This window comes from Eretmochelys imbricata, chromosome 23, assembly GCF_965152235.1.
Source record: "Eretmochelys imbricata isolate rEreImb1 chromosome 23, rEreImb1.hap1, whole genome shotgun sequence".
Lineage (NCBI taxonomy): Eukaryota > Metazoa > Chordata > Testudines > Cheloniidae > Eretmochelys > Eretmochelys imbricata.
This window is the reverse complement of record NC_135594.1, coordinates 4,687,723-4,701,685: the sequence shown is the minus strand read 5'-3', so window position 1 is coordinate 4,701,685 and position 13,963 is coordinate 4,687,723. Positions and strand designations below refer to the sequence as shown.

The following is a 13,963-nucleotide window of genomic DNA, read 5'->3' as shown; positions in this document are numbered from 1 at the left end:
CTGTGGCTGGATCCTGTTATTCAGACAGTGGTAGTGCCTAGGAGCCGCGGTCATGACCAGACCACCATTGTGCTAGGGGCTGTACAGACACAGAACAAAGAGACAATCTGATCTCTCTCCTCTCTGATGGCTGTCTGGAAGGGCAGCACCAGGGCCTGGCTTAGAAAGGTGGGGAGGGGAGGTGCCAGGTGACGGCCAAGGGCTGGTTGGGTCTGTCAGCTGGCTTGGTGTTAGGTGCATCGGGCATGAGTCCTGCAAGGGGGTGGTCCCAGGTGCTGGGATCCCGGAGGGGAATGGCCCCAGCTAGCTTCTCTCTCTCCCCAAACAGGGGAGCCCAGCTCTGACTCCCCCCACCCGTCTCTGTTGCCTTTTAGGTGGAGCTGACAGGCAGCAGCGTCTTTGACTACATCCATCCTGGAGATCACCCTGAGGTCGCCGAGCAACTGGGGCTCAAGCTGCCTTTCGATGCTGTCGGCTCCCCGCCGGAGAGCCAGAAACCTCCAGGCCTCACTGGGGCCAGCTCTTCCTCCTCCTGCTCCTCCTCCCTGAACGAGGCCTCTGAGCCCGGTAAAGCAGCTTTTCTTGCTTGGCCAGAAACAGCTTGTGGACCCATCCCATACCCCCAACCCTCTGCCTCTACCCCAGAGCTGCGACAAGAACCTGGCAGTCCCAAATGCCTAGCCCCCCCTGCTCTAACCACTACACCACACTCCCATCCCACCAGGAATAGAAAGCAGGAGTCCTGATTCTCAGTCCACCCTGCTCTAACCACTAGACCCCCCTCCTGTCCCAGAGCATGGGGTGGAACCCGGGAGTCCTGACACCCTGCCCTCTCTGCTCTAACCACTGGAATCCCCAGCCTCTCTCCCTTTGCCTCCCCCCTCTTCCTTTCTCCTTTCCCCAGTCCCTCTCTCCCCTTTCCTCTCTCTTCCTCCTTTCTTTTCCTCTTCTCTCTCTCTCTCTTCCCAACCCCTTTCCCCTCCTTTTGTCCCCCCCACACTCCGCTCCCTGAGCCTTGGATTTCCCAGCCCTTTGTCACCTTCATGTGTGAGCTGCTTCCCCGGGGGGGGTAGGAGACCAGACTCTGTGCTGGCTGCTTATTCCCTCAGTCTCACCTGGCCCCCGCCAGCCGCCTTCACCCAGGGGTTGTCAGTGTCCATCCCCCCAGTCCCTGCCCTGCACACCCACAACCACCCGGGTCTTGCGGGGGAGCCGGCATCCAGGAGACTGGTGGGTGGCGAGAAATGAAAGGCAATCTTCAGTCGCCTTCCATCTCATTTGATATCCGTCTGCTTGGCTTTTATCTGGGGAACCTTTAAAAGATTTATACGAAGCAGGAGCGTAAAAGAGAATGAGATATAAAGCTCAGCCTGGAGCGCGCTCTGCCTCCCTAGATGGAAAGCAGACAGCGGCCCATCCTCTGCATTGCTGGGGGAGTGCAGATTGGTGCAGGTGTTGGGGGGGAGAGACGTGTGTTCCTGAGGGGGAGGGGGTTCTGCTGGGCATGGGTGCCATTCTTAAGGGGGGTGGGGAATTGCAAGCCACAGAGCTGAGGGGCACACGGTCTTAGCAAAACTGCTGCTCCAAAATTGCAATAGATTGGCAGGTGTTTGCATACAGGGGTCCTGGCGGGGGCTGGCGGAATTGGGTTTCGAAGGGATCTGTTCCCACAGGGTTGGGCATGTGGGGGTTTGGGGGCTTGGTGGATTATTTCGAGATTGGGGAGATGATCCGATGGGGCCAGTTAAACCAAAGAGTCCCCAGCATAAGAGCCAGGAGGTGACCAAGGCTGGGGGCTGGGCGAGAGATGTAGCAGCGGAGTGGTTTACGCTGGGGCCTCTCCCCTTGTGGGGTGGATGACAGTCATCGGGATGGGGGCCAGGGGCAAGTGCCACACCGAAGTGGGGCACAAGGGAGCGCGGGATAAGCGGGTTGCAGGAGTGACGCCTGAGAGGCCGTACAAGATGACCCAGCCCTTGCCCCAGCAGGAAAACAGGTTCCTCCCTGATCCTCGCAGGAAGCCACCTGCTTTTTGATTCAGGCCTCATGCCTCCAGGGCCAGCCTCCCTCAGTTATTTGAGGGCCAGCCTCGCTCTGACAAAGGCCACGCCCCTTATGGTGATTCGCCGGAGCCCCGGGTGGATGGCCATGCCCCCCTCGCACTGTGTGGGGGGCTGGGTGTCTGAACCATGACGCTGATCGCCCCGTGTCTGTCTCAGATCCTGCCGGCTCCCACGCGCCCCCCAAGCATGACGCCCTGGAACGATCCTTCTTCGTCCGTATGAAATCCACCCTGACCAAGAGAGGGCTGCACGTGAAGACTTCTGGCTACAAGGTAAAGGGGCCTGAGGGAGTGATCTGCTGCATGTAGTGGCCTTAAATGCCAAAACCCTTGTGTTGCGGGGGCACATACCTCGTCCCCAGTGTCTTCCTAGTGAGGCTGATGGTGTGGGGGTGATCAGATCTGAGCTCCTTGCTCCCAAAGACCTGATGGATCAATTGCAATGCAAATGCCCAAAGCCTCCCTCCTTCCCCACTAGCTGATCACCTCTACTGAGCCTGGGTCATTTTCTCCTGTTCAGACCTCCCTGCAGGCCCTGCCCCTGATGCTTCCTCCCAGCTGAGGCTGTGCTCTGCTGCCCAGGGTCCAAGCTGTGAATGGTTGGTGCCAGCCTTTCCTTCTCTCCCCTTCCCTCCCCGTGGCTGGCAGCTCTGCAATGGAGCAAAAGTTCAAAGGGATCCAGGAGTCCGTGGCCGCTGGATCGGCGCGAGCACGAGGCACCTTGTGTCAGGAATCAAGACCTGCAGCAGAGCCGGTCCCGAGGGCAGCTGGTCTGGAGTAGGTTGCTGATTGGCTGACTCCTGCTCTAACCACTAGGCATGACTGCCCATATCCCGCTCTCTCTGACCCCTAGCTCCCTTTGACTCATTCCCGGCATGGCCTTGGCGTTAGGGGCCCAGACTCTCGGTCAGTGGTACGGCACGGGGATGCTGTCTCAGTGGATAAATGTTCCCCGCCCGTACACAACTCTCTCTCTTTCTCTCCGACCCCCCGCTCCCCACCACCACACACAGGTGATTCATGTCACTGGCCGTCTCCGCCCCCGCCTGCCGTCCTTCTCCCACGCCCATTCGGTCCTCAGCCGCGTCCTGGGGCTGGTGGCCCTGGCCCACACGTTGCCGCCTTCCACGCTCAGCGAGGTGCGCATCGAGTGTCACATGTTTGTGTTCCGGGTCAACATGGACCTGCAGATCGTGTACTGTGAGAGCAGGTGGGTTCAGGGGCAGGGGGCTGGGTCCGGAGTGACTCGGTTGGTGCCAGATTCTGCGCACGGCCACCCGGGGGTGAATCTAGAGTCATTGCAGTGGGTGTCACAGATAAAGCTGGCCTGTGCCTTTTATTTTGGCCTCAGGTTAATACCTGATACAGCCTTGTATTCTGGGATTCTCTCTCGCCCCGCTACAAGGGATCTGTTCCGTTTCAGGCCCCAACTGGTGTGAAGCCACCGTCACCCCATTGGCGTTGATGGGGCCAGATCCCCAGCTGGCGTGGATCTTACAGTCAATAGGGCCAGACCCCCCAGCTAGTGTCAACTGGAATCAGTGGAGCTGCGCCAATTTACCCACACTCGGGATCTGGCCCCTACCATCCAATAGCATCCTGGTGCATGCCAGGTCGCCACCCCTTCTATGCCGGGACGGGGGACAGTGGCGTTCAGCTGGTCCACCCTTTCCCATCTCGCTTTGCTTCTCCCTGCCTTTATAACTCCCTGCCTCTCCTCCGCCCACAGGATCAGCGATTATATGGACCTGTGCCCCTCGGAGCTGGTAGGGAAAAGCTGTTACCAGTTTATCCATGGTGAGGATGTGGAAGGAATCCGGCAGAGCCACCTGGACTGTAAGCATCCTAGTTACGGTCCCCTGCTTTGGTTTGCCCCAGCTCTTCCTCTCTTTGGGGTGAAGGGTCCATGCCATGTCGGTGGGGATAGGCATATAAAGGGACGGTTCAGAACCCAGCGGGCAGGGCTCTCTGCTGGATTTCATAGCTTGTAAAATTCATCAGCTGGAGGCAGGAAGTGCTGTGGGAATGAGGCACTGGGCACCCAGGAGACCAGCTTCGTGTCCCAGATGTGCCACAGATCCCCTAGCATGCGTCACTTAAAAAAAAAATCTCAGTGCCTCAGTTTCCCCCATCTGTACAATGAGGTTACTCATTCTTCCTTGGTCTGTTTCGACCATCAGCTTTTCTGGGTGGGGACTGTCTCTCCCTGGGTGTGTGGGTCCAGCCCCTAGCACAACATGGTGCCCTGCTCTCAGTTAGTGCTACTGTGACACACAGCAAGTTGTGCTTGCGTGCGGGATGCCGCCGGGTTCCTAGTGCAAAGGAAAGTTGTGTCCCCATCCTCTCCTGGGATACTTGCTGAATTGTCTCTGCCAATGGATTCTCCTCCCCCGTCACTGCCTCTGCAGGAGACGCCCCTGCCCTCTACCTCTTTGTCATTTGCGTCTTTTTGTTCCGCTTGGGTAAAGCTGCCTGCCCCGATCTGGGTCTAAGCTGCTTCTCTCCAGTGTCGGGAGCAGCTCCAAAGACCAAGTTGTCTCTGTGGCTGCTTGTTGAACTCTGGCTATGTCAGGTTTGCTTTGAGAGGGGTTCTGTTCCTGCCTCCCTGATTGTCCCTCCTGCATGGGGTGCTCTCCCTGGCGACGGGGCCAGCCGTGCTGCATGCATTCTGTCCATAGCTGGATTTCCTCCAGGCGGGCACGTGGCACTGTCTGTCCAGCAAGAGGTGCCATCAGACCTGTCCTTTCCCCAGCAGACCTGATGTGCTGAATCCCCGGCAAGTCTTGCTGAGCCTCAAGGGTCTTCGTAAACTGCAAACTGTCCCAATGGCTAAGTACTCATTTAAAACTTGACACCGTATTTCCAGTCTGAATGTGTCTAGCTTCAATTTCCAGCCATTGGATCATGTTAGACCTTCCTCTGCCGGACTGAAGAGCCCCCAGGTAGATACTGATAGGCTGGAATCAAGTCACCCCTTCACCTTCTCTTTGTTAAGTTAAATAGCTTGAGCTCCTTGAGTCTTATCACTATACGGCAGGTTTTCAGATCTTTTAATCATTTTCGTGGCTCTTCTTTGACCCCTCTCCAATTTATCAGCCTCCTTCTTGAACTGTGGGCCCCAGAACTGGACACAGGATTCCAGAAGCAGATGCACCGTTGCCAAACACAGACATAAGATAACCTCTCTGCTCCTATCTGAGATGCCCCTTTTTTATACATCCCAGGTTCGCATTAGATCTTTTGGCCCCAGTGTCGCACTGCGACTGCATGTTCAGCTGATTATCCAAATGTTTTTCGGAGCCACTCCTTCCAAAGGCTAGACTCCCCTATCCTGTAAGGACGGCCAACAGTCTTTGTTCCCAGGTGTATCCATTGACATTTAGCCATGTTAAAACACATAGTGTTTGCTGGTGCCCCGTTTACCAAGTGATCCAGATCGCTCTGTATCAGCGACTTGGCCTCTTCGTTATTTACCACTCCACCAATTTTTGTGTCATTTCAGTGGTGATTTTCATGTTTTCTTCCAGGTCAGTGATAAAAATGTGAAATAGTGTAGGGCCAAGAACTGATCCCTGTGGGACCTCACTGGAAAGACATCTGTTGGATGTGGGTTTCCTGTTTACAGTGACATTTTGAGATCTATCAATTAGCCAGATTTAATCCATGTAACGTGTGCCATGTTAAACTAGGGGTTGATAGTTCCTTACCCAGTGCTGATCTGGCTTTGGAGAAGTCCAAGCAGGCACCCAGGAATGGGCTGTGGATCAGCAAGGGGGTGCAAGAGACCTAGGGGAATATTGCAACCCCTTGTCTCCAGCGATGGATTTGGTCCGTGTGGTGTGTCTGAATGATGCACTAGCAGGCAATGGTTATGCCCCTGGGCAGGCGGGCTGATAGCAATCCTACTAAGCTAAGGAGTGTTGGGTTTGCTCAGTTCTTGGATGGGTGCCGTCTCAGGATCACTCAGGACGCTACCGGGAATAGTGCTCATGGCAAGTTAGGGAGCATGCTGCTCTCACTTGATGCTGACCTCAATGCCCCAGTGCGGTGCTGTAGGAAAGTGTTGTAGGAAGCGGCTGATAACTTTAAGGAGCGCTGACCCCGTTGCCCCAGTGCGGTGCTAGGGGGCGCTGTGCTGCTGGGGCTGCCATGAGTGACACAGCAGGGGGCACTCTCTCCTCTGAGTCAGTGCTGACCCCAACATGGTACTAGGGGGTGCTCTCCCTTTGCAGTCAGGGCTGGCCTTGCTGGTGGCGTTGCCACCTTTCAAATTGGATCCTGACCCCTTGTGACCATTAAAGATTCTCCGAACATCCCTGTCAGAATCCGAGCATTTAACCCCTGCTTGTCCAGGCGAGATCCCAACCCTGGAGATTAAATCCCTGCTCCCTAAACCACTCCCCTCCTGCTCCAGTTTCAACTGGACGCAGGATTCTTTCTACGCTTCCTGGCCTAAACTGCAGGGCAGATGTTCAAACAGCTGCTGCATCCCACCTTAGAGAGGGAGCAGCTGGACTCGGGCCTTTATATGCAGCATGAAAGCTGCTTTGGATGAAAGGTGCAATCCGTTATTAATCATAACTAGCCCTTAACCTGTCAAACCTTTGAGCCGGGCCCCGGCGTGTATTATGGAGTCAGATAGCTTCAAAAGCCAGAAGGGACCACTGTGATCATAGAAATGTCGGGCTGGAAGGGACCTCAAGAGGTCATCACGTCCAGCCCCCTGCACTGAGGCAGGACCAAGTAAACTTAGACCAGCCCTGACAGACTGGTCTTAAAAACCTCCAACGACGGGGAGTCCACAACCTCCCTTGGACGCCTGTTCCAGAGCTTAACTCCCCCGAGAGTTCGAACGTTTGTCCTGATATCTCACCTAAATCTCCCTCGCTGCAGATTAAGCCCATTATGTCTTGTCCTATCTCCAGTGCACATGGAGAGCAAGTGATCATCATCCTCTTTATAACAGCCCTTAACATATTTGGTCGTCTACTCTGACCTCCTGTCTAACACGGGCCATAGGAATGCCCTGAATTAATTCCGGTTTGAACTAGCGCAGATCTCTTATATAAAAAACGTCCAGTCTTCACTGAACACTTGCCAGTGATGGGGAATCCACCGTGGCCCTTGGTCAATTGCACCAATGGTTAATTACTCTCACTGTTAAAAACTGACACCTTATTTCCAGTCTGAATTTGTCTAGCTTCCACTTCCAGCCATTGGATTGTGTTAGTCATTCCTCTGCTAGACTGAAGAGCCCATGATCAGATATTTTTCCCCGTATGGTTACTGATAGGCTGGGATCAAGTAACCCTTTGACCTTCTCTTTGTTAACCTACACAGATTGAGCTCCTGGAGAATCTCACTATCAGGCAGGTTTTCCAATCTTTTTTATCATTCTCGTGACTCTTCTCTGACCCCTCTCCAGTTGATCAACCTCCAGCTTGAACTGGGGACATCAGCACTGGAGAGAGATGAAAGGGGCCACAGAGACATCCGAGATGATGACAAGCTGGATAAACCATTAAGAAGCCGTGGCTGTGATAAGTGGGACTATACGTTTCCTGGGATCGTGGGGAGGGTAAAAGCCCCTTTCTTGGCTCGCTGTGCTCATGATAGAGGGGAAGGGGTGGGGCCTGGCAGCCTTCAGCTGACAAACTTCTTTTTCAATTAGTGTTGAAAAAAGGCCAGGTCGTGACCCGATATTACCGCTGGCTGCAGAAGAACGGGGGCTTTGTGTGGATTCAGTCGTGTGCCACCATCTCGGTCAATATCAAGAACCCCAGCGAGAAGAATATGGTCTGGGTCAATTACATCCTCAGGTGAGAGCACATGGTTGTGTTGTTACAAATCAGCAAGCTACCGAAGAGGGGCGTTGCTGTTCTGCATGCTGTGGCCATAGGGATAGATTCACAGACCCTCCTGCTCCAAAAGCTCAGGCAGCTGTCACCCGCTGAGCTCTGGGGCAATCCCCATTCACTGCTGACTTTGTAGGGTCTAGGACACCCAGGTGAGCTGTTCTGAGTTCATCCAGGAGAGGGCAATGCTGTGTGCGCAGGCTGTCGGAGGATCCCAAAGCACTGTATGATGAACTAATGTTTGGATTATGGGAGCAGCCAAGCAGGATCAGTGCGGGGCTGTGTTCCCTGTAAGCTGCGCTGGGCAGGAGAGATTAAATGCCGCACAGCCAGGTGCCCCTCCTTCCACGTGCTGCTCTGTCCTGCAGCTGCTCCCAGGACCATCCTGTTGGCTGTGCGGGGGGGTGCTGATGTCAGGGTGTCCCCCTCCACCCAGCCCCTGTACCCCATCTCCATAGAGCAGGGCGGAGGGGACACAGCTGGACTCAGAACTCGGAGCTACTGTGGAGAAGGGTGAGTGGCTGAGTGCCTTTCTTAAAGAGACAGTGCACTGTTTCTGAGATTTCTCCAGCAGCAGCTCACACAGTATCTGTCTGTCTGTTACACACACACGCACTCTCTCTCTCTCTCTCTCCCCCTCCCCCTGCCCATGTACCCCCATCTCCGCAGAGCGGAGCAGGGGAGACACCAGGGCTCAGGACAGAGCAGGAGAGCTTTCAATGAGTGTCTTAAAGAGACAGCGCAGGGCATCTCAGAAACTTTCCCAGCAGACAGCACACATGCTGTCTCTGTGTCTCTCTCACACACACACACACAGAGTCTCTGTGACACACACACACACTGTCTGTGTCACACACTGTCTCACACATATTGTGTCTGTGTCACACACACACGGTCTCTGTGTCACACACACACACGCACTGTGTCACACACACTGTGTCACGCACACACTGTCTCTGCGTCACACTCACCTCCCAACCCATACTTGTATTATTGTTGTTGTTGGTATTTTTTGGTACTTCCTGCAATGCACATATATTCTCTGTAATTTTATTCTTTCCAAGTGTGTTATTTTAGTGTTTTGACTGGTCTATGCCTTTCATCATTTGTATTTCTCTTACACTTACATTTAATTCTTTGAGTAGTGAGTTCTAAAATGCCTAACCTGTCCTGGCTGGAGTAATCATCCCTATTTAACTTTTTAAAAATATATATTGTCGCTAGGTTTTTTTTGTTTCTCCTGGTGGTGCACATCCACACATACCTCAGTGCACGTAACATTTATTCTCCACATGGATGGAAAAAATTAGAGGGAACATTGCTGGGTGCTCTGTAAACACATAGGAGGAGATGGTCCCTATAGGCAGTAAATGACCTATCCTCCTAATCCCCATGGAAATGGGGGCAGTATTTACTAGCCTCATTGTAAACTGAGGCACAGAGTCTTGTGGTGACTTGCCCACAGTCATACTGTGGCAGAGTTGGGAACAGAACCCAGGAGTTCTGCCCCACAGGCCCCCCTCGCTGCTCTAACCACACTCCCCTCACCCTTGCTCTAATCTCTAGACTATGCTACCGCCTCAAGCTGGGAACGGAACCCAGGAGTCCTGCCTCCTAGTCTAGTGCTTTGCCCATCAAATCCAGCCAGGCTGGCTGATCGCTTTGTAAGTGTTTTAGTGATTAATACTCTTCATCACAGCAGTTCCTGGTAGACAAGGATCCAGCTCCAGCCTGTTTTAGCTGCACAGACTATTAAATGTTGAGAAAAGCAGCAAACCTGATTGAAAACCTCCTTTGCCCCCATCCCATTCCAGCAGGGCTGTAATTTGTTGAGAAAATATTTCTCTATAGCTGCAGAGTATGGAAGACACCCTGGGAAATGTGATCTGAGACCAGCAGGTAGCTGCCATTTCCATCTCTATTGTCCACCTCCCTGCTAGGGCTGCAGGGGGAAATCTGCATTGCCCACAGTCCTGCTCTGATTGTGCGTCTCTGCTGGGCCCCATGCTCATGTATTCCAGGCAACGGTTTGCCCAGGTATAGGAACAGAAGCCCTCAAAGGTGTTTCGGAGTCTAACTCGCATTGAAATCAAAGGAGTCGGGTGCCTAAATACAGTCATCTATAGTAGCACTTAGAATCCCTGGTTGAGATCACACGGGGAAATGGAGGCACAGGGAGAGGAAATGACATGCGACATGCCACAACAGAGAAGGACATGGAACCTTGGAGGCCTGATTCCCAGACCCCTCTGCTCTAACCACTAGATATCACTCCCCTCCCTGACCTGGGACTAGAACCCAAGAGTCCTGACTCCCAACTCCCTTCTGTTCTAACCACTAGACACCACTCCTCTCCCTGAGTTGGGAACAGAACGCAGGAGTCCTGGCGCCCAGCCTCCCTGCTCTAACCACTAGATACCACTCCCCTCCCTGCTTTGGGACTAGAATCCAGGAGTCCTGACTCCCAGCCCCCTCTGCTCTAAACACTAGACCCCATTCCCCACCCAGAGCCCCTAACCTGTGCTGAGAGCTTCACAAACCCACAGTAAAAGATAGTGGGGGGAGGGGGGGGAAACAGAGGCAAGCCCCAGATCCTCAAAGGCATTTAGGGGACCTAATTTCCACTGATTTCTGTGGGAGGATCCAGGATACGAAGTGACTTGTCCAGGCTCACCCTGCAGACCTAGGACTAGAACCTAGGTCTCCTGACACAGTATGTCTACAGAGCAGCTGGAAGAAGGCCAATGGCATTTTGGGCTGTATAAGTAGGAGCATTGCCAGCAGATCGAGGGACGTGATCGTTCCCCTCTATTCAGCATTGGTGAGGCCTCATCTGCAGTACTGTGTCCAGTTTGGGCCCCCACACTACAAGAAGGATGTGGAAAAATTGGAAAGAGTCCAGCGGAGGGCAACAGAAATGATTAGGGGACTGGAACACGTGACTTATGAGGAGAGGCTGAGGGAACTGGGATTATTTAGTCTGCAGAAGAGAACAATGAGGGGGGATTTGATAGCTGCTTTCAACTACCTACAGGGGGTACAGTGGATACAGGGGGTTCCAAAGAGGATGGATCTAGACAGTTCTCAGTGGTGGCAGACGACAGAATGAGGAGTAATGGTCTAAAGTTGCAGTGGGGGAGGTTGGATATTAGGAAAAACTTTTTCACTAGGAGGGTGGTGAAGCACTGGAATGGGTTCCCTAGGGAAGTGGTGGAATCTCCTTCCGTAGAGGTTTTTAAGGTCAGGCTTGACAAAGCCCTGGCTGGGATGACTTAGTTGGGGACTAGGTCCTGCTTTGAGCAGGGGGTTGGACTAGATACCTCCTGAGGTCCCTTCCAACCCTGGTATTCTATGATTCTGTGATTCCCCGCATGGGTGGGCAGACACGAGCCAGCTCAGTCCAAACAGCAGCAGAGCCAGAGTGGCTCAGGCAGTGGGGTGGGCCAGCCACCCTCGTACAAGCCTGCTCGACTGCCCAAACTGCTCCAACCATGCTGCTATTTTTAGTGTGCGACCTTGATCAGCACTCCCCGCTGGCGTGTGGATACAGCCATAGTCTAGTGCCCTGGCTGCTGTGACACCTGGGCCTTTGCACCAGGCCCAAGCAATGGATCTGGCCGTAAATATCCCTTCATCGGGGGCCGCCCCTCAGGTTAGCTTGGCGTGCCATTTCGCTGCACAAGGCGGCTGTCCCTTCAGCGCCGAGAGGCACCCGGATGTGGCCCCTGACCTTGACGCTAGACCACTTCAGGCGCAAAAGAAGATGTACATTTTTAACAGCGAAAGCAATTAACCCGCGGAACAACTCACCCCGGGTCGGGGTGGATTCGCCATCACGGACCATTTTTAAATCAAGACGGGATGTTTTTTAAAAAGCACTGCCCTAGGAATGATTTGGGGGCTGTTCTCTGGCCTGGGTTATGCAACAGGGGTCAGACTAGATCAGTGGTTCTCAAACTTGTGTACTGGTGACCCCTTTCACGTAGCAAGCCTCTGAGTGCGACCCCCCCTCCCCATCAATTAAACACTAGTTTATATATTTAACACCATTCTAAATGCTGGAGGCAAAGCGGGGTTTGGGGTGGAGGCTGATCGCTCGCAACCCCCCATGTAATAACCTCATGACCCCCGGAGGGGGTCCCGACCCCCAGTTTGAGAACCCCTGGACTAGATGATCACAATGGTCCCTTCTGGCTTTGGAGAATTTTGGTCACTGGCCTCCGTAGCGTCAGAAAACGGCTCTGAGCAAACGTCGCAGGATGGGTGTGGCACTGCAAAAAATCGCCACTAGTCTGGAGTGTCTCCCCCTCCTGCACCATTAAAGCGACTCCAGAATGACACACTTTCTCTGGCGAGGAGAGGGGTTTTTTTTTTTATATCTAAAATAAATTAATATATGAATGACTACAACAGATGGTTATTAATGGCTGTTTTTTTTCCCCCCGCTAAAGCAAAAGGAGCTATTATTATGCTAATCCTGTAAGTAATTACAGATACCAGTGTATGATTTGTCAGGGTGATTAGTATTTTAGTTAATTAGTGCTGTAATTACAGAGACTAATTAACTTTCTCTCAGCCTTGCCGGAATGGAAACTTATTTACTTTCTTTTCTCTGGGAAGCAGCACGTGATGAATGATGAGGGGCGGCAAGGGGGACCCTCCCCATCCCAATCCAGACCGAGCCCACTGTCAGCAGGTCGCTCTCGGGGGCGCTCCCCTGTCGCTAGCCTCTGCCAGCCTCCCCAGTCATGCGCCCTGGCTGGGCTAGATGGGAAGGGAGACCAGCTAGTGGTTACTCTCTATATAGTTATATGGGATGGGACTGTGATTTACAGAGAGGGTCTGGGGGACTCAGGACTCCTGGGTTCTATGGCTAACCCTGGGAGGACAGTGCAACCCAGTGATTAGTTCTCTATAGCAGGAAGTGGCTAGAGAAGGGGACCAGGACTCCTGGGTTCGCCTCTCAGCTTAGAGCGAGGGGAAGCCTAATGCTTAGAATAGCATATGTCCTGTTTCACCTTCTGTAAGATGATGGGGGGTTGTCATGGCTACCTTGTAGGGCTTCTGGCGTAATTATTGTTAATAAAGTGCTTTGGGATCCTTGGAGTCAAGCTGATAGAAACATGGAGGAGGGTGGGCCAATTTCACTCCTGGTGTAGCACAATCTACCTCAAGGGAGTTACACGGCTGCACCGTGACGCTATGGGTGTTACATCAGGGGAGAACTTGGCCCTGTGCTTTTCCCCTTCCTCCCCACTCCGAGCTCTGGAAGAGCCGTTTGCAGGGGACGGCTCATTTGAATCGGAGCCAACTCTGCCCGTCCATAAACAATGAAACCCCAAAGCTGGCTGTTTTCTAAAAGAGAGAGCTTGCGATTTCCAATCTGTCCTTGTTTGTTCTTGGACAATAAGGCGATAGCCCTAGTGGAGTTGTTTTGCAGAGACCAGCCTGCAGGTGGCTGGCTGTGTCAGCTTGAAATCAAGTTTTCCTTCTTCGGTTCTTTTGTTAGGGCTCAGTTGGTTTAATTTCATGGCCTCCCAGCAGGCTTAGCAGTTTACCAAGGATCAGCACACACTGCTCTGTCTCCTTTGGGAGGCCCTTTCTAGGATGGCTTGGGGGATAGGAGTACTAGACTGGGCCACAGGAGACCTAGGTTAAATTCTCAGCTCCCTCACAAACTGCCTGTGACCCTGGCAAGTTACTTAGACACCTAAGTCCACCTTTTAGATGCCGCTGACATTTTCAAAGGTGGCGCCTAAGCCCATGGGCACCTAAATCTCCTAGGTGCCTACAGGCTTGTCTGTACAGAGACACTCAGAGCTGGTCTACACTAGACGGTTAGATCGACTCAGCTACATCACTCAGGAACGTGAAAAATTCACACCCCGAGAGACACAGTTAAGTTGACCCAAACCCAAAGCACTAGATTGATGGAAGACTTCTTCCAGCTACCGCCTCTTGGCAAGGAGGATTTACTACAGGTGTACCGCTGTGCAGTTTCTAGTGTAGACCTAGTTTCAGGAAAGTTTAGTCTGAATTCACTTTT

The 13,963-nt window shown here is 53.1% G+C and overlaps 1 protein-coding gene across 1 annotated transcript in view; it reads left to right on the top strand.

Moving 5' to 3' along the window:
• The window catches only part of NPAS1 (neuronal PAS domain protein 1), a 73,306-nt gene that overhangs the window by 53,754 nt on the left and 5,589 nt on the right, over window positions 1-13,963 (top strand). Inside the window, exons 5-9 of the mRNA XM_077840294.1 lie at window positions 375-567; window positions 2,220-2,335; window positions 3,076-3,272; window positions 3,792-3,898; window positions 7,734-7,881. Coding sequence (XP_077696420.1) covers window positions 375-567; window positions 2,220-2,335; window positions 3,076-3,272; window positions 3,792-3,898; window positions 7,734-7,881 — 761 coding nt within the window. The remainder of the gene's footprint in view (window positions 1-374; window positions 568-2,219; window positions 2,336-3,075; window positions 3,273-3,791; window positions 3,899-7,733; window positions 7,882-13,963) is intronic.